The sequence below is a fragment of the Bos mutus genome, chromosome 3 (genome assembly GCF_027580195.1).
Source record: "Bos mutus isolate GX-2022 chromosome 3, NWIPB_WYAK_1.1, whole genome shotgun sequence".
NCBI classification, from domain to species: domain Eukaryota; kingdom Metazoa; phylum Chordata; class Mammalia; order Artiodactyla; family Bovidae; genus Bos; species Bos mutus.
This window is the reverse complement of record NC_091619.1, coordinates 104,317,735-104,344,391: the sequence shown is the minus strand read 5'-3', so window position 1 is coordinate 104,344,391 and position 26,657 is coordinate 104,317,735. Positions and strand designations below refer to the sequence as shown.

At 50.4% G+C, this 26,657-nt stretch overlaps 2 protein-coding genes across 2 annotated transcripts in view; both read left to right on the top strand.

Annotated features, from left to right (window-relative positions):
• BMP8A (bone morphogenetic protein 8a) overlaps positions 1-26,657 on the top strand; it is a 40,662-nt gene that overhangs the window by 5,552 nt on the left and 8,453 nt on the right. The window contains 2 exon segments of the mRNA XM_070365243.1: positions 11,301-11,490; positions 11,921-12,069. Of these exon segments, the coding sequence (XP_070221344.1) occupies positions 11,301-11,490; positions 11,921-12,069 (339 nt within the window).
• Positions 14,061-15,674, top strand: OXCT2 (3-oxoacid CoA-transferase 2). The gene has a single exon (XM_005907782.2). The coding sequence runs from the start codon at positions 14,061-14,063 to the stop codon at positions 15,612-15,614; it is 1,554 nt and encodes a 517-aa protein (XP_005907844.2). The 3' UTR covers positions 15,615-15,674.

Below are 26,657 nucleotides of genomic sequence, written 5' to 3'. Positions count from 1 at the left end.
GCCCCGGGACCTGAGTCCCTGCAGGGCCCTGCCTGGAGGACCATGGCCTCAGGAGGTCGCTCTCAGGCACCTGTTGATGGAAGAACCTTGTGAACAGGTGACCTCCCCATCCCAGTATTGCCACCAGAGCAAATCTGGGGCCACTTATATCACATGGGCTCCAAGTCTGCAATTCCTCATGAAAGACCCCTAACCTGACACATGATGCCCGGCGATCCTCTGCCCCCCTGGGCCTCAGTTTCCTCATCTATGCAGGGTGGCCCCGAAGGCCTTTCCAGCTCCCACCAAAGAACATGCCCCCTGCCCTCCCCGCCCACTGGTGGCCCCCCACCGCCCACCCTGGGGGTGAGGCAGGCTCAGGGAGGGAGCACACGGCCAGTCCTCACAGGCACGCACTCCCCGCAAGACAGAGGGCGTGTGTCACCATGACCACAACCTTCTGGAAAGCCCCACAGCTCAGGTCTTTCCTGGGTTGACCTGGAGGAGCCGCATCCTCCTTGCTCACATCTCCTGGGATCTATTTTTGGCCGTGGTGGGCTTGATGTGGTGCGGCAAGCGGGTGCCCCTTTTAATTTGGGCTCTGAAGCCAGCTGAGGTCTGGATGGTAATTATGAGCATGGAGCCATTTATAGAAACAGGTCCTGAAAAAGTCAGTAATGAGAACTGACTAAAAATGCCGCAGAATGAAGCAGCACTGAGATTCTTGGGTGGGAGGGAGCCCTTTAGGAGGCAGAACCGGGAGGTGATGGAGTCTGCAGCTCCCCTGGGACGTGGGACCGTGGAGACTGCGTCTTGTCTTAGGTCTGAGGGGCCCCTTGGCCTCGTTACCGGTGGGACCAGCCAGACAGGCCCAGCCTGTCCGCCTCCAGGGCCCCAGGGGAGCCTGTCCTTCTTGTCAGACTGTGAACAGAGGCAAGTCCCACAACAAAGTGAGAACATGGGTGGCTTCAGATGGAGGCCTGAGGTGACCTGGAAGCCACTCAGCTGGACACTGAGTCGCTGTCCTGGAGACCAGGAGCCCTTGGGAAGAGGGGCCGGACATCCGCTCTCTGGGCCCTGGGGACATGAGGGGCTGGACGAGCAGACCGCCAAAGCCTCCCGTTCCCATCCAACTGTTCAGTCTCTGCCTCCAAATTGGTCACCGTCCAGAGGACAGATGAGCCAGGGATTGGGACCCTGGGACAGGGAAAGAGAGAGATTGGCAGGGTGATGTGTGGGATCAGGGGAGGGCAAGGGGGCTGTTACAGCTGGACCGAGAAGAAAGTAGCCTTCATACTTGGTGGGATGGGGCAAACCCCGGGAGAGGGCTTCAAGGAGGGTCTCCGGGGAGGGTGTTTACACCAGAGGGCCCAGGAGACCATGAGGATGAGCCGGGCCAGCTCGGGAGGCCTGGAAGCAGAGCCAAGCTTAAGACCCTCCCGTGGGCCCTGAGGGGCTGGGGAAGGGCTCGAGGGCAGGAAAGATTGTCCGGACAGTTCAGTTCAGTCGCTCAGTCATGATCCGACTCTTTGTGACCCCATGAATCGCAGCATGCCAGGCCTCTCTGTCCATCACCATCTCCTGGAGTTCACTCAAACTAACATCCATCGAGTCGGTGATGCCACCCAGCCATCCCATCCTCTGTCGTCCCCTTCTCCTCCTGCCCCCAATTCCTCCCAGCATCAGCGTCTTTTCCAATGAGTCAACTCTTCGCATGAGGTGGCCAAAGTACTGGAGTTTCAGCTTTAGCATCATTCCTTCCAAAGAAATCCCAGGGCTGATCTCCTTCAGAATGGACTGGTTGGATCTCCTTGCAGTCCAAGGGACTCTCAAGAGTCTTCTCCAACACCACAGTTCAAAAGCATCAATTCTTCGGCGCTCAGCTTTCTTCACAGTCCAACTCTCACATCCATGCATGACCACTGGAAAAACCATAGCCTTGACTAGACGGACCTTTGTTGGCAAAGTAATGTCTCTGCTTTTCAACATGCTATCTAGGTTGGTCATAACTTTTCTTCCAAGGAGTAAGCATCTTTTAATTTCATGGCTGCAGTCACCATCTGCAGTGATTTTGGAGCCCAAAAAAATAAAGTCTGACACTGTTTCCACTGTTTCCCCTTCTATTTCCCATGAAGTGATGGGACCGGAGATTGCATTTTCTTTTTTAAAAATTTTATTGAAGTATAATTTATTTATAATGTATTAATTTCTGCTGTACAGCAACCTGATTTAGTTATATATACACATGTGTCTTTTTCAAGTTCTTTTCTCCACTAGGTTATTACAGAATATTGAGCAGAGTTGGCTGGGCTGTACAGTAGGTCATTGTTGGTTATCTATTTTAAATATAATAGCATGTACATGTCAATCTCCAGCTTTCAGTCTATCCCTCAAACTAATGTTTCCAATTCAAGCTTAGGATTATAGACTTTTACTTAAAAGCTTTTTTTATATTTTATTTTTCTATTTTCTTTTGCACTGAATAATTTGGTCCTAATGACATTTATATGATTGTTGCTGTTGTTCAGTCATGTCCGACTCTTTAATAGGTATAGAATAACATCATCATCATAGCAGTGTGCTTACTGAAAAATTAAGATTTATTTTTAATTTTGTCCTTAAGCTATTCTACTAGGGATATACAGTCAGATTACTCTGTTTGAAAATTACTTGAAATAATTCCTCACTGTGTGCTTAAGCCACCAACTCAATACACCCACCATTTGTTTACTTTATTTTGCATTTTAGTGTTGGGTATTACTTTTCGGTTTTATATTTTGACTTATTTTTGTTTTATACTTATGTGAAATAGTTTACAAAATTTACAAAGCAAGGGACATTTGGAGAGACCTAACTTCCATGCCTGTCTCGTACACTATGTCTCTGTTCTCTTCTTCCCACAAAAGGTAACTACATTTTTAAATTAATTAATTATTTTATTTTTGGCTGTGGTGGGTGTTCACTGCTGCTGGTGGGCTTTCTCTAGTCGAAGCAAGCAGGGGCGACTCCCTGGTTGCAGTGCCAGGACTTCTCATTGTGGTGGCTTCTCTCCTGGAACACAGACTCTAGGGCCCCTGGGCTCAGCAGTTGTGGCACGCAGCCTTAGTTGCGCTTCGGGATGTGGAATCTTCCTGGACAGGGATCAAACCCATGTCCTCTGCATTGGCAAGTGGATTCTTTACCATTGGACTGCCAGCGAAGTCCAACTACTTTTTTTTTTTTTAATTGAAATATAGTTGACATACAATAGTATGTTAGTTTCAAGTATACTACATAGAAATTTGACATTTGCATACATATGAAGTGATCACCATAAGTCTAGTAACCTTTTGTGTGCATACAAATTTATTATAAAATTACTGACCATATTCTTTATGCTATACATTATACCCCATGTCTTATTTATTATAACTTCAGATTTATACCTCTTAATCCCCTCCATCTATTTCACCCACTCCCACTATTTTTAATACACTTATTAGTTTGTAGTTTGTCTCTCCATTTAAAGAATAAAATTGCATATATATGTATATATGACATGTATGCATTTTAATAATATTTATATTTTTTAATGTATTTATTTCTTTTTGGTTGCCCTGGTTCTTCCTTGCTGCATGGGCTTTTCTCTAGTTTCAGCAGGTCTGGGCTACTCACTAGTTGCCGTTTGCAAGCTTCTCATTGCTGTGGCTTCTCTTGTTGCGGAGCATGGGCTCTAGGGCACACGGGCTTCGGCAGTTGTGGCACGTGGGCTCAGTAGTTGCGGCTCCTGGGCTTCTAGAGCACACGCTCAATAGTTGGGGCACACAGGCTAAGTTGCTCCGCATCATGTGGGATCTTCCCAGATCAGGGATCTAACCCGTGTCTCCTGCTTTGGCCGGCAGCTTCTTAACCTCTGTGCCATCACGGCTGCTGCTGCTACTGCTAAGTCACTTCAGTCGTGTCCAACTCTGTGTGACCCCATAAACGGCAGCCCACCAGGCTTCCCCGTCCCTGGGATTCTCCAGGCAAGAACACTGGAGTGGGTTGCCATTTCCTTCTCCAATGCATGAAAGTGAACAGTGAAAGTGAAGTTGCTCAGTTATGTCCGACCCTCACCAACCCCATGGACTGCAGCTTCCAGGCTCCTCCGTCCATGGGATTTTCCAGGCAAGAGTACCGAAGTGGGGCCACCAGGGCAGCCCCTAATATTTGTATTATGACATGTTCTTAGATAAAAGGCATATTAGCTGTACTGTTCCCCTTATTTCTTTTTAAAATAAAACTCTCCTCTGGAGATCACTTTCTTGCAGAATATAGATGATCTCTTTGTTCTAATTTACAGCTCTTTAGCACCCTATCATGAAGAGGTACCATGGTTCATTTATTCCATCTCCTACTGATAAACATTTGGATTGTTTCCAGTGTTTTTCTGTAACATATTACAAAATTGGGCTATAACAAATAGTCTTGTATGTACATCGTTTTGTGTTGCACCTTTGGGACAATTTTTAAGAAGTGAGATGTCTAAGTCAAAACATGTATCATTTTGCTAAATGTTGCCAGATTCGCCTCCATGGGGATTACTGCATTTTGCCTGCCTGCCTGCCAGCAACTCATGAGTGCTTGGTCTCATCTTCAGATCAGATCAGATCAGATCAGTCGCTCAGTCATGTCCAACTCTTTGCAACCCCATGAATCGCAGCACACCAGGCCTCCCTGTCCATCACCAGCTCCTGGAGTTCACTCACACTCACGTCCATCGAGTCAGTGATGCCATCCAGCCATCTCATCCTCTGTCGTCCCCTTCTCCTCTTGCCCCCAATCCCTCCCAGCATCAGAGTCTTTTCCAATGAGTCAACTCTTCGCATGAGGTGGCCAAAGTACTGGAGTTTCAGCTTTAGCATCATTCCTTCCAAAGAAATCCCAGGGCTGATCTCCTTCAGAATGGACTGGTTGGATCTCCTTGCAGTCCAAGGGACTCTCAAGAGTCTTCTCCAACACCACAGTTCAAAAGCATCAGTTCTTCGGCGCTCAGTTTTCTTCACAGTCCAACTCTCACATCCATACATGACAACAGGGAAAACCATAGCCTTGACTAGATGAACCTTTGTTGGCAAAGTAATGTCTCTGCTTTTCAATATGCTATCTAGGTTGGTCATAACTTTCCTTCCAAGGAGTAAGCATCTTTTAATTTCATGGCTGCAGTCACCATCTGCAGTGATTTTGGAGCCCCCAAAAATAAAGTCTGACGCTGTTTCCACTGTTTCCCCATCTATTTCCCATGAAGTGGTGGGACCGGATGCCATGATCTTCGTTTTCTGAATGTTGAGCTTTAAGCCAACTTTTTCACTCTCCTCTTTCACTTTCATCAAGAGGCTTTTTAGTTCCTCTTCACTTTCTGCCATAAGGGTGGTGTCATCTGCATATCTGAGGTTATTGAGATTTCTCCCAGCAATCTTGATTCCAGCTTGTGTTTCTTCCAGTCCAGCGTTTCTCATGATGTACTCTGCATAGAAGTTAAATAAGCAGGGTGACAATATACAGCCTTGACATACTCCTTGTCCTATTTGGAACCAGTCTGTTGTTCCATGTCCAGTTCTAACTGTTGCTTCCTGACCTGCATACAAATTTCTCAAGAGGCAGATCAGGTGGTCTGGTATTCCCGTCTCTTTCAGAATTTTCCAGTTTATTGTGATCCACACAGTCAAAGGCTTTGGCATAGTCAACAAAGCAGAAATAGATGTTTTTCTGGAACTCTCTTGCTTTTTCCATGATCCAGCAGATGTTGGCAATTTGATCTGTGGTTCCTCTGCCTTTTCTAAAACCAACTTAAACATCAGGAAATTCACGTTCACATATTGCTGAAGTCTGGCTTGGAGAATTTTGAGAATTACTTTACTAGGTCTCATCTTGCTGCTGCTAAGTCGCTTCAGTCGTGTCCGACTCTGTGCGACCCCATAGACGGCAGCCCACCAGGTTCCCCCATCCCTGGGATTCTCCAGGCAAGAACAGTGGAATGGGTTGCCATTTCCTTCTCCAATGCATGAAAATGAAAAGTGAAAGTGAAGTCGCTCAGTCGTGCCTGACTCTTAGCAACCTCATGGACTGCAGCCTACCAGGCTCCTCCATCCATGGGATTTTTCAGGCAAGAGTACTGGAGTGGGGTGCCATTGCCTTCTCCAAGGTCTCATCTTAGAGTGTCTTAATTGAAAGATTTCTCCAAAGTACCACATCTAAAGTAACACCACACTGAACTGGAACTATAACTCCAATTTTTAAGATAGATATATCCAGAAAAATAGAAATAAATACGGACATATGTTTATGCATGGGTTAGGATTTGTTGTTGTCATTCAGTTGCTAACCCATAGAGTAAATTAAATGTGCATGAACCCATAATGATAGAAATAAATAAATGGATAAGTATGGGAGGAAGGATGAGTCTTCTTTTCAAAGAAATTCCAATTAATAAATGTAGAGGGAAAGAAGGAAACAGAAAATCACTATTGCAGATAGTGCAGTAATAATTGCTGCAGGCAAGAGCCACTCCTGGTGCTAAATTAGTGGGCAAAAATGTGGGGGAAAACAGGGTATATGTACAAATCTCAGAGTTTCTCCCTCAAGATATTTATCATTTCCAAAAGAAAAATAATGACATTAGAGTGAAGATATGTGGCAGATACCACCTTAACCAAAGAATTAGTAATCACTAGTAATAATACATGTTGACATTATGTCGTTGGATTTGATGTGCTCAGAAGGGGACATTATATCCATGGTATTCTTCTCCAAAATCTGTAACTTCGATTTAATAATGAGAATGCGAGAACACATCAGATAAACCCAAACTGAGGGACCGTCTACCACATACCTGACCGATGACCTTCATAATGGCAAGGGCATGAAGGACAAAGAATGGCTTAGCGCTTGTTACAGGTCAGAGCAAATCAGGGAACCCTAACAAGGAAATGTGATGTGGGATCCAGGATGGAGTCTTGGAACAGAAAAAGGACATAAGTGGGAAAACTAGCAAAATTCTAGAAGGGTCTATAATGTACTTAATAATATTGTACCATCAGTTTCCTGGTTTTGAACACTATGCTGTGGTTTGGTTATATAAAATGTTATCATGAGGGAAAGCTGCGTAAAAAAATGGAAAGTCTTTTACTGTTCTTGCAACAATTTTTCTCTCAATCTCAAAATCAAAAATCACTACAAAATGAAAGTTGAAAGCATAAAGTGACCCCACATACCCTCTTTTCACCCCCGCTTGCTGTCCTTCCCAGGGCTCCTCGCTTACAATGAGTGTCTGTCTTTGACCTGATTTCCCCACTGTGCGTAAAACTCGGCGGGCGCAGGGGCTGGCCTGTCTTGTGGACTGCAGTTTCCCCAGTGCCCAAGTACTGACTTGCGTACAATAAGCACTGCCTTCAAATGTGTTGCATAAATGAATTAATTAATGTTCCCAGATATACCCAGGGGAAAATGAATAGAAAATGAGTGTTCTTAGAAAACCTCCAGAGCGTGAGAAGACAGCATAGGCAGGGGTCTTCTCCCACGTGCCCAAAGGCGAAATTATGGGACACTCCACCCCCATGCAAGATTAGGAATTCCTACCCTAGATTCTGCAGATGGAAAGAATAATTTACTACCCAGAAACCTTGCTTCAAACATCAGCAGTCCCCCCCAGGACATTCACAGAGACAGGATTCCTGGCAGGACTTATCTCAGATGGCCAGGAGCCAGAACATAGGTCAGGCAGGGACCACCTCCTGCCCTGCAGCACGCCCACCCGTCCCCCTCGCTGCCTGTCTGAATCTGCCAGGGGACCCGGGAATGAACTTCCCAACTCCACAACCAGCAGCAAATTTTACCGGGAAAACCCAAGAAATCACATTGTACAGACCTTGGCCTTTCCCCTAAATTCCCTCTACAGAGCACCCCACAGCTGCAGCGGGATGGGAAGCAGGGCCAGGTCAACTCCCAGGTGGGGAGGTTATGCCGTTTTTGGAGCACGGGATGGTGGCGGGTCACTGCGGTGGAAGGAGCCCAGAGGAGAGCCCAAACTCCTAGGTTCTGTCTCCACACGTGCATGAAACTGGGAGAAGACTGTCTGCAGTGATCTTTCTTCCTTGAGCTCTGATGTTCTGGAATCATCAGCACGTTCATAAAGAAAATGTTGCTTTATGCCCGAGCCAGAACGCAGTGGACGGCCCCACTGGCGTGGCAGGGGGCCTCCCTCTCCTGGCCTGGGCATCTTTGGGAGATTCCAGACCTTGGTTAGAGGGGAAAGTGGAGGCTGGGCATGAGTGTGCACTGATAAGGAAATGCTCCTGAATAATCAGATAGAATCATGTGCCAGGCCAGAACCAAGTGCGGCCACAGAAGCAGACAGGGCTTCGGACCCTTTCATTTCATTTCTGTATCAAATGGTCATTTTGTAGATGTGGATTCTGAGACCCAGAGGATCAAGTGTCTTCATAAAGGTCAGACAGGTGGAAAGGAGGCTCTTTGAAGCCTCCAAATACCTTTCAGTTGCACTTATGTATTTTTATGTGAATCTTTCATTCTGTAATTTATTTAGAATAAAGCTGAATGTCTGTCTTTCGTCTTCTATGGCTCTTGAGTCACACATGAAACCCCCATTGGTGCTGGCAGGATGTTCTTACTTTATTATGTCTGTTAGGTGAGGAAATTAGGGGTCAACACCCCTCCCACCTCCTAAGGCATGGCCATCGCTCCTATCCCATGATCCCTGCTCTTTACAAAGCCCTTTCACAGCTCTGTGTGGATAGACCCTAGAACCTTCCCCTCCCTTCCCAGATGAGCAGACTGAGGCCACCCACAGGAAGTACCTGGTTGCTGACAGAGTCAGGGCTAAAACCAGAAGCCCCAGGTGGAGATCAGAGCATCTACCCCGCTCAGTGCTGTTTTAGTGGCTAGAGCAGGAGCAGCCAGCCCGGGAACTACCATATGGGACATCCAAGTCTCAATAAATGCTGCTCCTTAACACTGGCATCTGAGAACCATCTTCCCTAATCCACAGAAGCAACTGCTGCAAAGCCATACATCCACAGGTTCCAGCAAAGAAAGCGGGGCGGGGCAGGCCGGGGTGAGGGGAGGGCTCTCCTTTGGCTCGTGACAGTAATATCTAGTTTATTGCCTCATCTCAGAAGTTGTATCCATTTCTGATGAAAATCATTTTCCTAAAAATGTCCCACCGCCAGCGCTTGCCTGGAACAGCTGGGGCAGGCAGTTTCCTGTGCGGGAATTATGGGGTGGGGGTTGGGTGGGCATCGCTTTCACAAACCCACAGCACAGAAGCTGGGAGCTGAGGTCAGTCCAGGGGAGCAGGGCTCTCTGGACCCAGCACATGTGGGCCCCCAGGTCAGCAAGGGAGGGAGGCCACAGAGCTTGGTGCCCACGGAGCTGGCAGGTCCGCGGTTGTTCCCTCAGTCCTGGATCCAACGTGAGTCAGTGTCAAGCCTGCAGACAGGTTCCCAGGGACCCACCTGTCAGCCCCCTCTGTGCCTTGGGGGCAGATACACCTAAGGATGCTTTGAGAGGGGTCCGGCACAGGGGCATGGCTGGGCGACCCCTTTTCATTCTTGGGGTCACTCCCTGGAACAGCCAACAGCCTGGACCTATTTCACCCTGCAGATCAGGGCTGCTTCCATAGCCACATAACAGAGGTGGTCTCTGCAGTCACCTAATCCACGGAAATTGTCCCCAAAGCTGTGTATGTGTGTGTCTGTAGGGAGGAGGGGATTCATGTGGTGATATTCATGGCGAGCATCACTCGGTGAAGGTCCAGAACCCTGCCCTCCACGCCCTGCCTGTGTGGGAGGACCTGGATCTGCCCGTGTCATGCTGCCCACGAAACAGCCTGGCTCTGGGTGGGCATTTGCTGTGGGTCCAGCCCCCGTCAGACAATGGGGGTTCTGTTCCCTCCTCCCTGGTCTGGGGATGAAAAGCCCATCTCCTTGCCAAACACGTGTGTCCACTGGCCCCGCCCAGCACAGCTGTTTGCCCATCCCTGGACCAGGTCCCCACCGCGAGGACAGGAAGTGCTCCCACATCCGCCTCCAGCACCAGCCTGGTGACTTGTGGTCACTGAGTCCAGTAGCCAGAGAGAGAATTTTTAAAAAGACTCACAAACATGTAATTAAAATCTCAGTGTTGGTTTTAGGGAAAGGCTGAGGGCGGCTCCCGCCCCTGCTTTGTGGAAACACAGATTTTTAGTGTTTGAAAGTGACAGGAGGCTAAGTGAGATGCCCTAAATATACTGTCCTGGGCATTTCCGGCAGCTGGGGAAATGTGGGGTTTACTCCACTCCTGCGGTCTCTCGCCCAGACAGTGAGAGCAGCCCCACCACCAGCCCGCCTCGGGTCCCTGCAGTCTGGGCTTTACCCTCGCCTCCACACACAGCTTCCACTCCATCCTCAGACCACGACCCCCTGCTGCCCTGAACCCTGGCCCTCCACTGGTCAGAGCACAGCCCACGCTCCGAGGCCAGGATTCCAGCCCTTGCAGCTGGACCACAGCCAGACTCACACCCTGAGCCCCAGCTCCGCACACCTGTGTGTAGAGGTCCCCTCTGCCTAGAAAACCTGTCCTCCCAAGACTCCTTCCCGTCCTTCAAGGCCAGTCCAGGTGTCACCTCCTCCAGGAAGCCCCCTCAGATCACGCCCTGGGACCCTCCAGTTTCCCCCGCCAGCATTTCCAGGAGCTGTCCCCCTACCGTGCCTCTTCCTGGTCTTTTCTCTCAGATCCCTCTCCCTCTTTCCTCTTGTTCCTCTCCCCCTTTGCTGGGTGTTATGACTGTTTCTCCCTGCTGGTGCCATTGTCCCTCAGCTCTAGACCTTTACTAACGCTGGTCCCTGCCTCTGTGGTTTCTTCTCCCTTGACATCATGGCACATCCACTCTCACCCCCAGACCAGCTCTGAAGTCAGCTACACGCCCAATCTCGGAGCCCTCGTCTCACTTAAATGGATTCAGCTATGTCTCTTTTCTGCCTTGGGTCTGAGTCTGTCTCCCCAGAGGAGGGACCTGTCCTGTACCCCATCTGTGGGTCCAGTAGGATGCTGAGCGGGGCAGGCTGGGTTTGGGGCCCAGGGGCCAGACGTGGACACTGCCCTGCGGCACTGCCACGTGCCAGGTGCTGAGCCAGGCATCTCACCACACAGCTCTCAGAGCCCTCTGAGCACCCAGGAGACAGAGCTGAGACAAGCCTGTTCTCGAGGAGGGAGTCAGTCCCGCCCAGACTGCCCAGGCCCCTGGCTCCCTCCCTGGAGCCCGAGCCCGAACCTCGAGTGACCGCCAGCCCCACTCTGTCTTGCAGTGGAGCGCGATCCCGCCCTGGGCCACCAGGAGCCCCACTGGAAGGAGTTCCGTTTTGACCTGACCCAGATCCCGGCTGGGGAGGCCGTCACAGCCGCGGAGTTCCGGATTTACAAGCTGCCCAGCACCCACCCGCTCAACCAGACGCTCCACATCAGCATGTTCGAGGTGGTCCCGGAGCAGTCCAACAGGTGCCTGTCCCACACCCCCACACACATCTGCTCAAATCTCTGTCGGAGTGTCTGGTCCAGCCAGCCCTGGGGTGCATTTCCCAGAAGACAGAAGGGGAGCTTCCTGGGCAGCCCACCCTCAGAGAAGAAAGTTTGGCCCAAGGCCTCATCTCACCACAGGGACAGGCCAGCATCAGTCCTGGATTCAAGTCCCCACCTTGCTGTCTTGGCTGTGGGACCATGGATGGGTCACTGAGCTCCTGAGCCTCAGTTTCCCCATCTGTACACAGGCTCTGTAACATCTTTGTAGAGTAGACAGTGAGATAAGGCCTGGAAGGCACCCAGGCCAGAGCCAGGCGGGTAGATGCCCCACTAACGGTCCCCCGGTGGGCACTGGAAACACAAAGGCAGCTGTGCCGGCCCTTGGTTAATTGTTCTTTCGTGTCCACAGGGAGTCTGACTTGTTCTTTTTGGATCTTCAGACGCTCCGATCTGGGGACGAGGGCTGGCTGGTGTTGGACGTGACAGCAGCCAGTGACCGCTGGCTCTTGAGCCGTAACAAGGACCTGGGACTCCGCCTCTATGTGGAAACAGATGATGGTAAGACAGGGCTCAGCATCGAACCTTCCCCTGGGGGCTCCTCCAAGGAAGCTGCTGGCAGCAGACACAGCTGGAGCCCCCTCATTTGGCCCCGGAGGGCTGGCCTTTCTCAGTGGAGGGGACTCAGCGGGTAGGGGGTAAGGGTCCCACAGTGTGGCACAGCGGGAAGCCCCCTACTGGCAGAGATCCTCTCCTTCTGCAGGACCAAGGCTAGAGCTGCTAAGAGTGAGTTCAAGTTTTCTCTCCCCAAGAAATGGGAGAGTCTTTCTACTCTACAGAGCTACCTTTTGCCCCAGGAGTTTCCATCATGGGCAGGGTGAGGGGATGTGCCCACACCCTTAGACTCCTAGGCAGAGCCCCGGGTATGGATCTGGATTTTGCAGCCTTCTTAGTCAGTGACCTTGGCAGGTTGCTTGCCTTTCCAAGTCTCAGTTTCCTCATCTGTAAAGTAAGGATTCATGCTTTCATTCATTCATTCAGCAGGTGTTTGCAGGAGAGCCTCTTTTATCCCAGCAATGGGACTAGAAATGCTGAAGGTAGGCCCACGCTGGTGTGTCTGAGCTACAGCAAGGGGCCGCCGTGGCTGGAACACAGAGGGCCAGGGAGCGACTGTGAGGAGGTTGAGAGAAGGGGTCAAAATATAAAGTATGAAATCAGTATTATTTTATTTAAGAGCAATGGAGGCTGGCAGAATCTGATTCAGCTTTTTTTATAAAACAACCCTCTGAGACGCTCCCCCTCAAGGAGGTGTAGCCTCTTCCCCCACTTCAGTGTGGGCTACACTTAGTGACTTCCTTCCAAAGTGTGCACATCCTGAGGCAGTAACTTTAGGGGGGAACCAGAGCGGCACCCCCTCAGCCAGGTACCTGGGCTCCCATGAACACCTCATGTAGCTCCCAGACACCCTTGATCTGACAAGATGAGAACACTTCACCTCCGTGGTCTTTATCCTCGAAACCCAGAACCCCAGTCTCACCATGAGAAAAACACCAGACAACCTGAAACTGAAGCACATTCTACAGGAAAAAAGACACTAATGGAGAAGCGAATGAAATCCGGGTCAGTCATGGTGTTTAGTAAATAACAAGACTCCAGTATTGGTTCATTAGTTGTAACAACGGTACCACAGTCGTTTAAATGTTAACACTTTCCAGGTGAAACTGGGTCTGAGCCTATGAGAACTCTCTATGTAATCTTAGAGTATTTTCTCTGAATCTCAACTATTGTAAAATGAAAATTCCATTTATCTTATGTGCAAAATAAATATCCTCTGATCAGTGGGGAGAGTAGACTCTGGGGGACGGAAGTGAAGTCAGAGAGGCCCCAGAGCCTCACAGGGTCGAGGTGGGAGCTGGGGTGGGGGAGCTTGTCCAGCGGCAGGGAACGGAGGCGGGTGCTTGGAGGAGGCGCTGGTGACAGGGCTGAGCCAGTGGCTCTTTTTAACAGGTTTGGTGTTGTTCTTGCCCGAGGTGGGGACAAACAGAGGAGGAGCAGGTTTGATGCAGGAAAGCAAGAGGTCTTCGGCGGGGCTGTCGTTGAGGCCCGGCTTGACGTCCGTGGAAATGTCGTTTCTGGACGGGGAGTGCTGGGGACACAGGTGTTGGAGCCCGTGCCCCAGAGGTGGAATTTTGGGGGGTGGGCTGCGACGGGAGTAGCGCGCCTGGGAGGAAGAGTGGCGATGGAGAGAGCAGGAGGCCGGCGCCCAGGCTTCCCGGGAGGGACGTCGCCTCGGGGTCTCCGAGTCAGGCCCGGGATCCCTCTGGTCCTCCAGATGATCCAGGCGGTCCCGCCTCCCGCCTTCGCGGCCCGGGAAGCTCGGCCCCTCGGGCCCTCGGAGCGCGGAGACGGAGCGGAGCGGCGGGAACCGGGCGGGCGGGCGCATCACGGCTGGGCGCCCGCTGCTCTGTGACGCGCGGGCGGGGACGCGCTGTTGCCTCCTGTCCCCGCCTGTCCGCGCTGGGCCCGGAGCCCGAGCCGGAGCGGAGCGGACGATGGCGGCCCTGCGGCTCCTGGCGTCGGTGCTCGGGCGCCGGGTCCCCGCCGGCCGCTCGGGGCGCGCGCTGGCGAAGGGTGGCGCGTGCGGCTTCGCCTGCAGCGCCCGCGCGCGCGTCAGGTTCTACACGGACCCGGTGAAGGCCGTGGGAGACATCACTGATGGCTCGAGGATCATGATCGGGGGCTTCGGGCTCTGCGGCATCCCGGAGAACCTGATAGGGGCGCTGCTGAAGACCCGCGTGAAGGACTTGACTGTGATCAGCAGCAACGTGGGGGTGGAGAGCTTCGGTCTCGGCCTTTTACTGGGGACCAAGCAGATCACCCGCATCATCTGCTCCTACCTGGGGGAGAACTCGCTCTGTGAGCACCAGTACCTGGCGGGTGAGCTGGAGCTAGAGATCACGCCCCAGGGCACCCTGGCCGAGCGCATCCGCGCAGGGGGCGCCGGTGTGCCCGCCTTCTACACCCCCACGGCCTACGGGACCTTGGTCCAGGAGGGAGGCGCACCCATCAGGTACTTACCAGACGGCCACATCGCCATCCTCAGCCAGCCCAGGGAGGTGAGGGAGTTCCGTGGGCAGCACTACCTGCTGGAACACGCCATCACCGCTGATTTTGCTTTGGTGAAAGGGTGGAAGGCCGACTGGGCAGGAAATGTCATCTTCAGGGCCAGCGCCAGGAACTTCAACGTGCCCATGTGCAAAGCCGCCAGAACCTCCGTGGTGGAGGTTGAAGAAATTGTGGACGTGGGGTCCTTTGCCCCAGAAGACATCCATGTTCCTAACATTTATGTAGATCGCATAATACAGGGGGAAAAATATGAGAAAAGAATTGAGCGTTTAACCGTCCGGAAAGAGGATGATGAAATTTGCACGTCTTCAGATAACATAAGGACACGGATCATCAAGCGGGCAGCTCTTGAATTTGAGGATGGCATGTATGCCAATCTGGGCATCGGCATCCCTCTCCTGGCCCCCAACTACATCAGCCCCAACATCACCGTGCACCTTCACAGTGAGAACGGGATCTTGGGCTTGGGTCCCTTTCCATTAAAAGAGGAGGTGGACGCGGACCTCATCAACGCGGGCAAGCAGACAGTCACCCTTCTTCCCGGGGGCTCTTTTTTCTCTAGCGATGAATCATTTGCCATGATTCGAGGGGGGCACATCAACCTGACCTTGCTGGGAGCCATGCAGGTTTCCAAATACGGTGACCTGGCTAACTGGATGATACCCGGCAAGAAGGTGAAAGGCATGGGGGGTGCGATGGATCTGGTGTCCAGTTCCAAGACGCGAGTGGTAGTCACCATGGAGCACTGCAACAAGGCCAACGAACCCAAGATCGTGGAGAAGTGCACCATGCCACTGACTGGGAAGCGGTGCGTGGACCGAATCATCACCGAGAAGGCCGTGTTTGATGTGCACAAGAAGACAGGGCTGACCCTGATGGAGCTCTGGGACGGCCTAACAGTGGAGGACATCAAAAAGAGCACGGGGAGCCCCTTTGCCGTCTCCCCGAGCCTCAGACCCATGCAGCAGGTCAAAATGTAGCCCGAGAGTGAACCTCGGTCCCCAAGCGTGCGCTTCTGCCATCACCTCCCAGGACTGCATTCCAAGGAAGCCACAGTCACATACCAGCATACCAGCATCTGGCCAGCTTTGTCCTGCCATCCCAGGCTGGCTGCCCCTGGATAGCCTAGGTTCTCTCAGGAGAGACGTGCCTTTGATTAAAAATTAAAGGAAAACAGAGACACTGCCTTGTATGTCCTGTGAGTTCTGAGAAAGCTGTTTCCCTCACCCTCCTCACTGTCTGTGATATTGTTACTGAAAATGCAACTCCTTGTGCCTCATGCACAGTGAGGCCAAACAATACTAAAACATTGGAGTTTGGAACAAAGAAAGGTTTATTACAGGGCCATGCAAGGAGATGCATGGCTCATGCCCTAAGAACCCTGAAAACTTTCAGCAAAGCCCTTTTATAGGCAAGGTGAGGGAGGGTCCTGATTAGTTGTTACAAACTTCTTGGTGACAGATCCTTTGCTCTTAAAGTCAGGTCATTGTCAGGTAAGGATGTTCCTGTAAGTCTCTACCAAATGAATGTTATTCTCTGCCCTGACAAGAAAGGGAAAGGTCCCAAGGCACAACTTTCACCCTCCAAGGTCTCAGTCCTGGCTAAGAGGAGGCAGATCTCAATTGGCAGCGCCCTGAGGGCCGGGTTCCCAGACTCTGCCCAGCTATCATCACTGAAGGAGCCAGGCACCCAATCCAACCAGCTCTCAAGCTCCTCAGGCCACCCAAAGAGGGGGGAGATCAGGTCCCACAAACTGCGACCCAGGCAGACTGCCACTGCTATCTGGCCACAGAGACAAGGATTGGGGAGAGGTTCACTGCTGCCTCAAGGCCTGGGCCAAGGCTAGTTGATGGCCTTGGTGAGGGCTCTGGAGCCCTGCAGGATACAGCCCTCAGTCTGTTCCCTGGGCACGCCGGCTCACCTGCTGGCCCAAGCCTGGGTGAGCTGGAGGGCTTCCGGGAGAAAGCCAGGATCTACCTGTTACCTCACTCTCCACCTCATGACCATCACTCCACTGTTTTCTGAATCCACTCACTAACTTTCCTTTCTTGACAATTAGTGGCTTGTAGGCAGGGCCCATTGGAGAAGGAAATGGCAACCCACTCCAGTATTCTTGCCTAGAGAATCCTGTGGACAGAGGAGCCTGGTGGGCTGCTGTCCATAGCGTTGCATAGAGTCGGACAGGACTGAAGCAACTAAGCATGCATGCATGCGTTGGAGAAGGAAATGGCAACCCACTCCAATATTCTTGCCTGGAGAACCCCAGGGACGGAGGAGCCTAGTGGGCTGCCGTCTACGGGGTCGCACAGAGTCGGACACGGCTGAAGCTATTTCGCAGCAGCAGCAGCAGCAGCAGCAGCAGCAGCAGGCGGGACCTATTATAGCACCGACCAATGACTGAGCAAGGCCAGTAATGGTCACTCATTGACAGTTGGTTGCTTATGGGGGAGGGCCACCGAGGCACCGACCAATGGCTGAGCAGGACCCGTTGCTTGGTAACAGGATGCTGAGTAATGAGAAGCAGTAATGGCTGCAGATTAGGGGCTGCCCTCACTGCTCTATTACAATATTTACCTTAAATTCTTTGCAGCTTGAGATGATCCCACAGTAAGGGTTTCATTGAAGTTTCTGCTGTCATGAGTGGGTCCTGAAATGTAGGGGAAAGTAATGGAGGAGAAACTGTTAAGGAGTATAAGTTCTCTCTGCTCCCCCCTTGACGAATCAACCAATCCGGAGACAACTTTTAGGGGCAAGGAAGAATGACTTTAATAAGAAAGCTAGCAGGCCGAGAAGATGGCAGACTAGCGTCTCAAAAAAACCATCTTGTCCCAGTCCCAATTTGGGCCCCTTTTATGCAGAGGAGGGGGAGGGGACTACTGCAGTGCCAACCAATGGCTTACTGGGACCACTAACAGTTGCTTGTTGACAGTAATTCATTTAGGGGAGGGTCTTGGGAGAGGGACACTGTAGTGCCGACCAATGGCTGAGCAAGTCTGCTATAGGTTGTGCCTGCTGCGCCCCTGTTCCCCACTGCCAATGTCCATTTCACAGTCTTGTGGTAAAAGGGGCAAGGATCTTTCTGACTACTTCCTGTTGAATAGGGGCGATGAGGAGATGATTCTGAAATGGAATTGATCAGCTTTGGGTTGAGAATATTCCTTAAAATTTTAGTAAGCACTACAATTCTTTATCTTGAGAATATTCGTTACAATTTTAGTAAGCACTACAATTCTTTATCTACAACTATTTGAACATAATGAAATCCTTCTATGAAAGTTAAAAGATGTATTTATTTGGGGCTGCATCAGGTCTTAGTTGCGGCACGTAGGATCTTTGTCGTGGCCTGCAGAATCTTCCGTTGTGGCACACAGGTTCACAGGTTTCTCTCTAGTTGTGGTGCATGGGCTCAGTCGTTGTGGCATGCCAGGCTTATTTGCCCCACAGCATGTGAGATCCAGGTTCCCAGGGATTGACCCCACATCCTCTATATTGGAAGGCAGATTCTTAACCATTGGACCACCAGGGAAGTACCTACCATGAAGATTTAGTCTCAGTATTTACCCTTTTCAAAGAGTAACCTTAAATCTTCTAAGGGTTCACAAACCCATTGCTCTCTAGGTCTCTCAGGAGTTGGGTCATTTTCTCCCTTTTTAAAATATTTATTTGACGGTACATAGGACCCAGTACCCTGACCAGGGATGGAACCCAGGCCCCCTGAAATGGGAGCATAGAGTCTTAGCCATAGGACCACAAGGGAAATCCCAAGAGCTGGGTCATTTTCTGATGACAATGGGCTATCTTAACCCAAGTGTGATGAATCCATGGCTTTACTCCAGCTAAACTGACAGATGAGTGCATGGTAAGGACCACGTGTGGGCCTGTCCACTTGCAATCAGCTGATGCTCAGGCCCTTATTCTCTCTGGGTTTTAATGAGAGAAAACTCTCTTGGTCTCCAGATGCAAAAGGATGCGAGCCTACCTCAACTGGATAGTCAGACCTGCTGGAAGCAAACTCATGAACAGAGATTAGTATAGTGCCCAGAGTTTTCACATAATTGGCAACTGCTAAATCTTTCAGAGCACTTATAGACTCTCCTGCCCGGGCAGACATCTGGAATGACCACAATGATACAATATTTCAGAGGGGCTTAATTAAGCCTACTTCTAGGAGCCACTCTGACTAGTAGCAGGGCAACTGGCAAGGCTGTATCCCAAATTAAATTAGTCTCTTCACATATTTTAGCAATGCTCCTCTTTAATGCATGGTTCATTTTCTTGTTTTTTTTTTTTTTTCTGCTGATTGTGTTCTCCAGGATGAATGTAGCTTCCAAGTAATTTGCAGTGCCTTAGACACTCGTTGGGTTTTGCTAGAGACAAAAGCAGGCCTGTCATCACTTTGAAGGGAGTGAAGCAGTCTGAATTGGGAGGCTATTTCCTTAAGGAGGGCTTCCCTTGTGGCTCAGATGGTAAAGAATCCACCTGCAATTTGGGTTTGATCCCTGGGTTGGGAAGATTCCCCTGGAGAAGGGAACAGCTATCCACTCCAGGATTCTGGCCTAGAGAATTCCATGGACAGAGGAGCCTGGCAGGCTACAGTCCTTGGGGTTGCAAAGAGTTGGACACAACTGAGCAGCTTACACTTTTACTTTCCTTAAGGAGAACCTTAAGCATTTCAGAGGCTTTTTCTTTCCTGGTGGGATATGCCTCCACTCACCCTGAAAAAGTGTACACAAATACTAGCCAGCATCTGAAATTTCCTGTGACTCAAAGCATTTGAGTGAAGTCTGTTTGCCAGACCTCAGTGGGGCGGGCTCCTCTGTGTTGAGTCCCTATCTGGGGAGGTCTGACAGCAGTCTTGGGGTTATTTTTCACACAAATCATGCAATTTTGAGTGACTCACTGGATGGTCCTTTGTGGGTTAGGCCCCATTTATGTATTTTTGCACTCCATACTCCAAGTAAGGGGCTCAAAATCATGTCCCTTTAAAGCTTCATAGAGGGGCTTTACTATGAGCCCGTGGTTCAGGATCCAAATCCAACAGAATACTGCCATTCCCAGAAACCCCCTGAGTTGTCTGTGAATCGTGGGTGTTCCCAAGCCTGTGATTACCTGCAGGCGAAAGCCCTCACTGTCCATGGGAAAGGACAAAACTCAGGTATGTGACTTATTGCTTACGTACTTGGGCCTTTTTCTGGGAGACCTTATATCCACAATCGGCCAAATAATTCAGGGTTCTTATGGTATCTTGTAGACATTTATCATGTGTAAGTCTTGCTAAAAGCATATTGCCCATATATTGGAATAAGAGTTTTTCATCCAATATCAAGTTTCTCAGGTCCCTAGCTAACGTTATCTCTGAACAAGGTGGAGGAATTCTTAAGTCCTTGAGGCAGGACTGTCCAACAATACTATTGGACTCTGTGTTTCTGGGTCCTGCCATTCAAAAGCAAACAGCTGCTGTGATTCTTCTGCAATAGGAATGCAGAAAAAAAGGCATCTTTCAAGTCCAAAACTGAGAACAAGTTATTTTCTCCCAGAAGAGTTCTAACCAGAGTGTGTGGATTAGGTTGGGCTTCCCAGGTTGATCAGTGGTAAAGAATCCACCTACCAATACAAGAGATATGGGTTCAATCCCCGGGTCAGGAAGATCCCCCGGAGAAGGAAATGGCAACCCACTCCAGTCTTCTTGCCTAGGAAATCTCATGCACAAAGGGGCCTGGTGGTCTGCAGTCCATGGGTTGCAAAGGAGCTGGACATGACTTAGCAAATAAACAACAATGGATTAGGTACCACAGAGTGCAAACCTTGAACTATTTCATTAATAGCCCTTGAGTCTTGGACAAAGTGATACTCTGTTCAGTTTGGCATTTAAAATTTTTTTTATTTATCTTTATTTTTGGCTGCTCTGGGTCTTCCTTACTGCACTTTTTTCTCTAGTTGCAGCTGGCAGGAGCTACTCTTTTGTTGCGCTGCGAGGGCTTCTCACTGCTGTGACTTCTCGTTGCAAAGCACAGGCTCTAGGCTCACGGGCCTCGGTAGTTTCCGCACTGTCTCAGTAGTCGTGGCTCACGGGCTTAGGTGCTCCTCGGCATGTGGAATCTTCCAGGACCAGGAATTGAACCCGTGTCCCGTGCATTGGCAGGTGGATTCTTATCCACTGCACCACCCAGAAAGTCCAAGTTTGGCTTTTTGATTGGGAGGATGGGGTGTTATTCGGGGACCTGCAATGTTTAATCAGTCCTGTTTTAAGAGTTTTTTCAAGAATTAGCTGAACTCCCTTTCGGGTCCCTTGCCTCAGAGGGTATTGTTTTAGATTAGGTGTCTCAGTGTCCCTTTTTAATGGGACTTGTATTAGCCATGCATTTTTGGCCTTCCAGGGTGCCATCAGCCCATACTTCCAGCCTTACCTTTTTTTAGACCTCAAGGGCAGAAGCGGTGGGGAAGATCTCTGTCACCTTTTCTGGGGTGTCTATGAGTGCCATCTGTAGCTTACAGCATGCACTGGTGGAACCCTGATGTCAAGCTACTTTGACAAAAAAAAGTTACTTGAGCATTTAATTTACAAACGAGATCTCAACCCAAAAGATTGGACATGCTGGCATATATAAGAAACTGTGTTTCAAGATGAGGTCACCTAACTGGCATTCTAGAGGTCTGTAAGAAAGAATAATTTTGTACTTTTCCAGAAACTCTTGAGACCAGGATGGACTGAGATGTTTTCTGTGTCACCTTGGTGTCTACGAATCAGAAAGTCAGTCAACTTGTCCCTCACTGTCAGTTACCTGGGACCCTGCGGGGAAAGTGGAATTGGGCACCTCAAGTCTAAGGGAGCCCCCAGGCCTCTTCATTCATCATCAGAGTGTTCCTGTCTTTCTACCAGATGGGAGGCTCCTGTCTTTCTTTTGTTGTTTTACTCTTTTATTCTTCAGCCCGGGACACTCCTTCTGTGCCCTTCCTTCTTACAGTAAACACATTGTTTCCTCCCCGTGTGGGCTCACTTCTCTCCCGGGTACTTGCTTTCCAGGAATCCAACGCTGTGGCCAGAAAAGTTATGTTCTGTCTTGCATCCTCTTACTCTGACCTTGTTCCCTGTTGTTGAACATCTTAAAAGCAACATCTATCAATTGAGAAGGGCTCATTCCAAAGGCATCATCTGATTTTTGTAATTTTCTTCTTATATCTGGGCGCTTTACCCAATGAAGGTCATATTTACCATTCTCATATTTTCAGGGGCCTTGGGATCTGCACCAGTATTGTGCCTATAAGCTTGATAAATTCTTTCTAGAGACTCTGATGGATCCTCACTGAGTTTTTGGTGTATCTCTTGAATTTTGTTTAAGTCTTTTGCCTGATCTTTCAAAGACCCACACTTCCTATAATGCTTTAGGAGCAGCATGTCTCCATTATTAGGATCCCAGTTGGTCTCGGCAATAAGGACTGCCAGGTTTGCTTCTGGAATTCCATCTGGATCTGCTAGATGAAGCTGGTTTGCTTCCTCTCTAACCTTGTCAAAGACTATCCTTCTTTCATCCCCAGCAAGCATCATATTCATACGAGTATGAGTGCCTGCCCAGGAGGAATAGTGAGTGAAAAGCTAGCAGTGAAAAGTTCAGTCATATGGAAGGGGTCCTCTCAGTATGTAGGGTTATTGGGTTTTCCAATTAAACAGATCTGGAGTTGAGAATGGCTTGTGCATCCATAGAAACCAAGCCGGCTGGCCATCTGCATTAAAACCTCCTACAGGATATCAGCACAAAGAAAATTGCCCTGTTCCAGAAGTGGCTCCCGGTCCAAACTGGGTGCCCTATTGGGTCTTAAATGGTGACACCAAACCAGGTCCCTGTGCCTGGGAGTTAACATGAAGTGAAGTGAAAGACGCTCAGTTGTGTCCAGCTCTTTGCGACCTCATGGACTATACAGTCCTTGGAATTCTCCAGGCCAGAATACTGGAGTGGGTAGCCTTTCCCTTCTCCAGGGGATCATCCCAACCCAGGAATTCAACCGGGGTCTCCTGCATTGAAGGTGGATTCTTTACCAACTGAGCTATCGGGGAAGCTGGGGGTTAACATAGAACCTCTAACTGATCCCCATAAGTAGGGGAAACAGGAGGCAGTAAACATGTTGGTAGCATGGTGGGTGTGGGGTGGCTAGAACAACTGCTGTCTGCTCAGCCAGTGGGAGAGCTAGGTTGGCCAGAGAGGAGTTTCAAGTTTTGAAATAACATGTCCTCACTTTCGCTTTCTTCCCTCCCTCTTGCAGAACAGGTTTTCCCTTTAGTCGCTGTTACCATGATGCAGCAGCCTCTGCCTTCTCCTCCTGATACAGGAGCATAAATGCTTCTACATCAGGATCTCATCATTTTTACGTGCTCTTTCACAAAACAATTGTAATGCAAGACTGTATAATAATGAGGTGAGCCGTTCAAGGGTCATTGCTCTCCTGATCCTAATGTATACTGGGGCCACATACTATTTTTTTTTTAATTTAATTTTTTTACATTTTTTGGCTGCACTGGGCTTCATTGCTGCACGTGGGCTTTCTCTAGCTGTGGCCAGCAGGGGCTATTCTTTGTTGCAAGCACAGGCTCCAGGGCACACCGGCTTCAGTGGTTGTGGTGCAGGCTCATGAGTTTTGCTGCAAAGCATGTGGGATCTTCCTGGACAGGGATTAAACCTGTGTACTCTGCATTAGCAGGCAGATTCCCAACCACTGGCCCATCAAGGAAGTCCCAGGGCCACACACTATTCCAGAAGAATATCATCTCTTTCTTAGTCATAGGCCCACAGCTATATTTTTACCCATTTATTTAAGATACACTCCAAAGAGCTTTCCTTAGGGACAGATGTTCCTAAGATGATGGGACAAACAATTCCCATATTTATAAGTTCAAGAATAACAAAACACGGACATCCTTGGTGGTCCAATAGCTAAGAATCAGCCTGGCAATGCAGGGGACATGGGTCCTGTGCACCTAGAGCCTGTGCTCTGCAACAAGAGAAGCCATTGCAATGAGAAGGTCATGTTCCACAACAAAGAGTAACCCCCACTCGCCACAACTAGAGAAAGCCCACGTGCAGCAGCAAAGACCCAGTGCAGCTAGAAATAAAAATATATTAGTAAATAATAAATTTTTAAAATAAATACATTTAAAAAAAGAACAACAAAACACACACAAACACAAGAAATTCGAATATCAAAAGCACAAAGAGATTCCATCCTGAACAAATGCCAAACAAAACCCAGTGAACTGGTTCACAACAGGAAGAGTCCAAAAATTTCCCTCTCCAACAAGATATCCCAGTCAAATGAACAAATTGGCTTTTCCCTTAAAGGAAAAAGCCTTAACTGAGAAGAGAAAACCTTCACGGCTGTATATGGTATAGGGAACCTGTTGGCTCCCGAATGTCAGTTCCTTGCTCCAACTGCCATGCCCTGGGGCAACCAGGGCCACTTCAGGGAATTTTGAAGGTTAGACCCTCAGGACAAGTGGTCCCAGCAGCTCCTAAGGCCTTACCGGAAAATACCCTACGTGGGGCCAGCTAGCCACAAGCATCAAGGCTCCTCCTGGCTGGCTCATCAAAATTTGTTACTGAGCCCAAGCTAGTTCTGCTCACCAAATGTCAGGCCAATAAATTGGGAGACAAGTTGTTGGGACAAGGAAGAACGACTTTAATCAGAAAGCTAGCAGACCAAGAAGACGGCAAGCTAGGGCCTTAGAAAAAACTATCTTGTCCCAGGCCAAATGTGGGCTCCTTTTATACAGAGGAAGGGGAGTGGGCGGGGCCTACTTCAGTGCCGACCAATGGCTTAGTGGAACCACTAATGGTACCTCCTTGAGTTACTCGCTTGGGGGTGGGGCCCATTGCAGTGCCGACCAACGGCTGAGCAGGGCGGATTAGGTTGTGCCTGCCCTACCTGGCACCCCACTCCAGTACTCTTGCCAGGAAAATCCCATGGACGGAGGAGCCTGGTGGGCTGCAGTCCATGGGGTCGCTAGGAGTCGGACACGACTGAGCGACTTCACTTTCACTTTCATGCATTGGAGAAGGAAATGGCAACCCACTGCAGTGTTCTTGCCTGGAGAATCCCAGGGACGGGGGAGCCTGGTGGGCTGCCGTCTCTGGGGTCACACAGAGTCGGACACGACTGAAGCAACTTAGCAGCAGCAGCAACCCTACCCCTATGATAGAACAACACCCAGAGTCTACAGTAAGGCTCTGTTTTACTAGAACCATGAAAATCTGCATAAATGTAAATTTTTTGTGATCAGGAGAAATGCTGTCTGAATGAAAGATGGTTTTCCTTTGGCCCTCTGACTTTTTTTCTAGGGCCTTTCATTCTGTCACTCTTTTACTTGTAGCCTCACCTCCTCTGCCTCCCACATTTCTCCTTCTTGTAGCTAAATGGATGTCTCTAGAAGGGAAAAAGACTGTTTAGGCAGCTAGTAAACTGGTCAGAAGGTCAGCTGAAGAGGGAGAGACTGTGGGTGCTAACATTCCTCAGGGAAGTCTCCTCTGAATAAACAGTCTGCCTGTGTGTGGCCAAAGGCTGTGACTTAGGTAGGAGGGGTTCTAGAAACCTGACCAGTGGACTTCAGTGGGTTTTCCCATCGCAAATCATAGTGTTCCTATGTTGTCCAGATCAGACACTAGACCCTTCCGCTCTGTCCCATAGCCTAAACCGGCCTCTTGCTCATACTCCCTTGAAACCCAAGAGGGGCAGAGAGGTACTTCATCCTGAATCCACAGTCTCACAAGCTAGGGAGAAAAAAATGTGTGTGTGTGTGTTTCAACACAAGCCTGCTGTGGAGCTCACGCTTTCTCAGTGTGGCCCTAGGGCTCCACACACCAGACAGGAGCTCGTGGGTAAGAACACGAAGCTCCAGCTGGTCCAGGAAGGCCTTTTGGAGAGGCCTCCCTGGAGCCTCACCCTGGCGAGAGGCCCAGATCCTAAAGTGGAGATAGTGTACCCGAAGGGACAGCCACAGGGTGAAAGGGGACCGTCACCAGGCGGGCATGGGATGGGCGGCACTGGGTGGAAGCCCCCTTCCGGGGCTTCTGGAGATGAGGACCTGACCGCCCTGGGTGTCGGGAGTCTTCCAGCAGCAGCCAGGACAGGCAGAAGTTTCCAGAAGCAGAGCAGTGAGAGGGCTGTTCAACAGTAGGAAGAAGGAAAAGGGCTGAGTTCCTAGTTCTCCTGGTGAGGAAACAACCCACGGGACAAAGGCGCACGGTCACAGCTGGCTTCCTGCCCAGAGCCCCCAGGTGTCCGGACTGCCCTTCAACGCAGCACGAGGGTGCCATCCATGGCAGCAGACTGAGGGTGGGCAGGGGCTGCAGGGGGGCTCAGGTGGCACCCAGGGCAGAAAAAGGCCTTGGGGAGGGATGGGAGCGATCTTGGCCTGGCCCAGGGGGAGAGGGATGAGTCCCCGGGGATGGGACGGGCAGGGGAGCTACCATGACACCCAGGCCCTGATGGGAAGGACTCAAACATGGGGGAGGGTGGAAGTGTCCGGGGCCCGCTTGGCCCAGAAGACCACATCTTCATCCAGGCCTGCAGTGGGGGAGGGCCCCCTGCCAAGGGACGGCGTGCCTGCCGGCACTCTCACAGCTCAGGTCTAGAGCAGGGACTCTGGGTCCCAGAGGCTCCTGGAGTTGCCGCTCTGCTTTCTCGAAAGGGTCCTACCAGAGCCAGGCAGCCTGGGCGCCACCACCTGGACAGTCCAGGCCTGCCCTGTGACCCCCCCTCTCTGTGCCCAGGAGACCCCAATACCAGACAGTTGCACTAAGAGAAGCCTACAGTGAGCCCAGCCTTGGGTCACCCAAGGTCTCCCTGGCCCGTTTATGGACAGGGCTCTCCAGGGACTCACAGGACAGGGGGCTGCACACACAGGCCCGGAGGGTTGCTGGGCCAAGGCCACCCCACATGTCCGCTGGGCATGGAGCTCCACTCCAGTGCTGCATGGACGACAGCCATCAGCCTGCCTTTGTCACTCCTTGGCCACCTCCTAGTGCCCTCGGGGC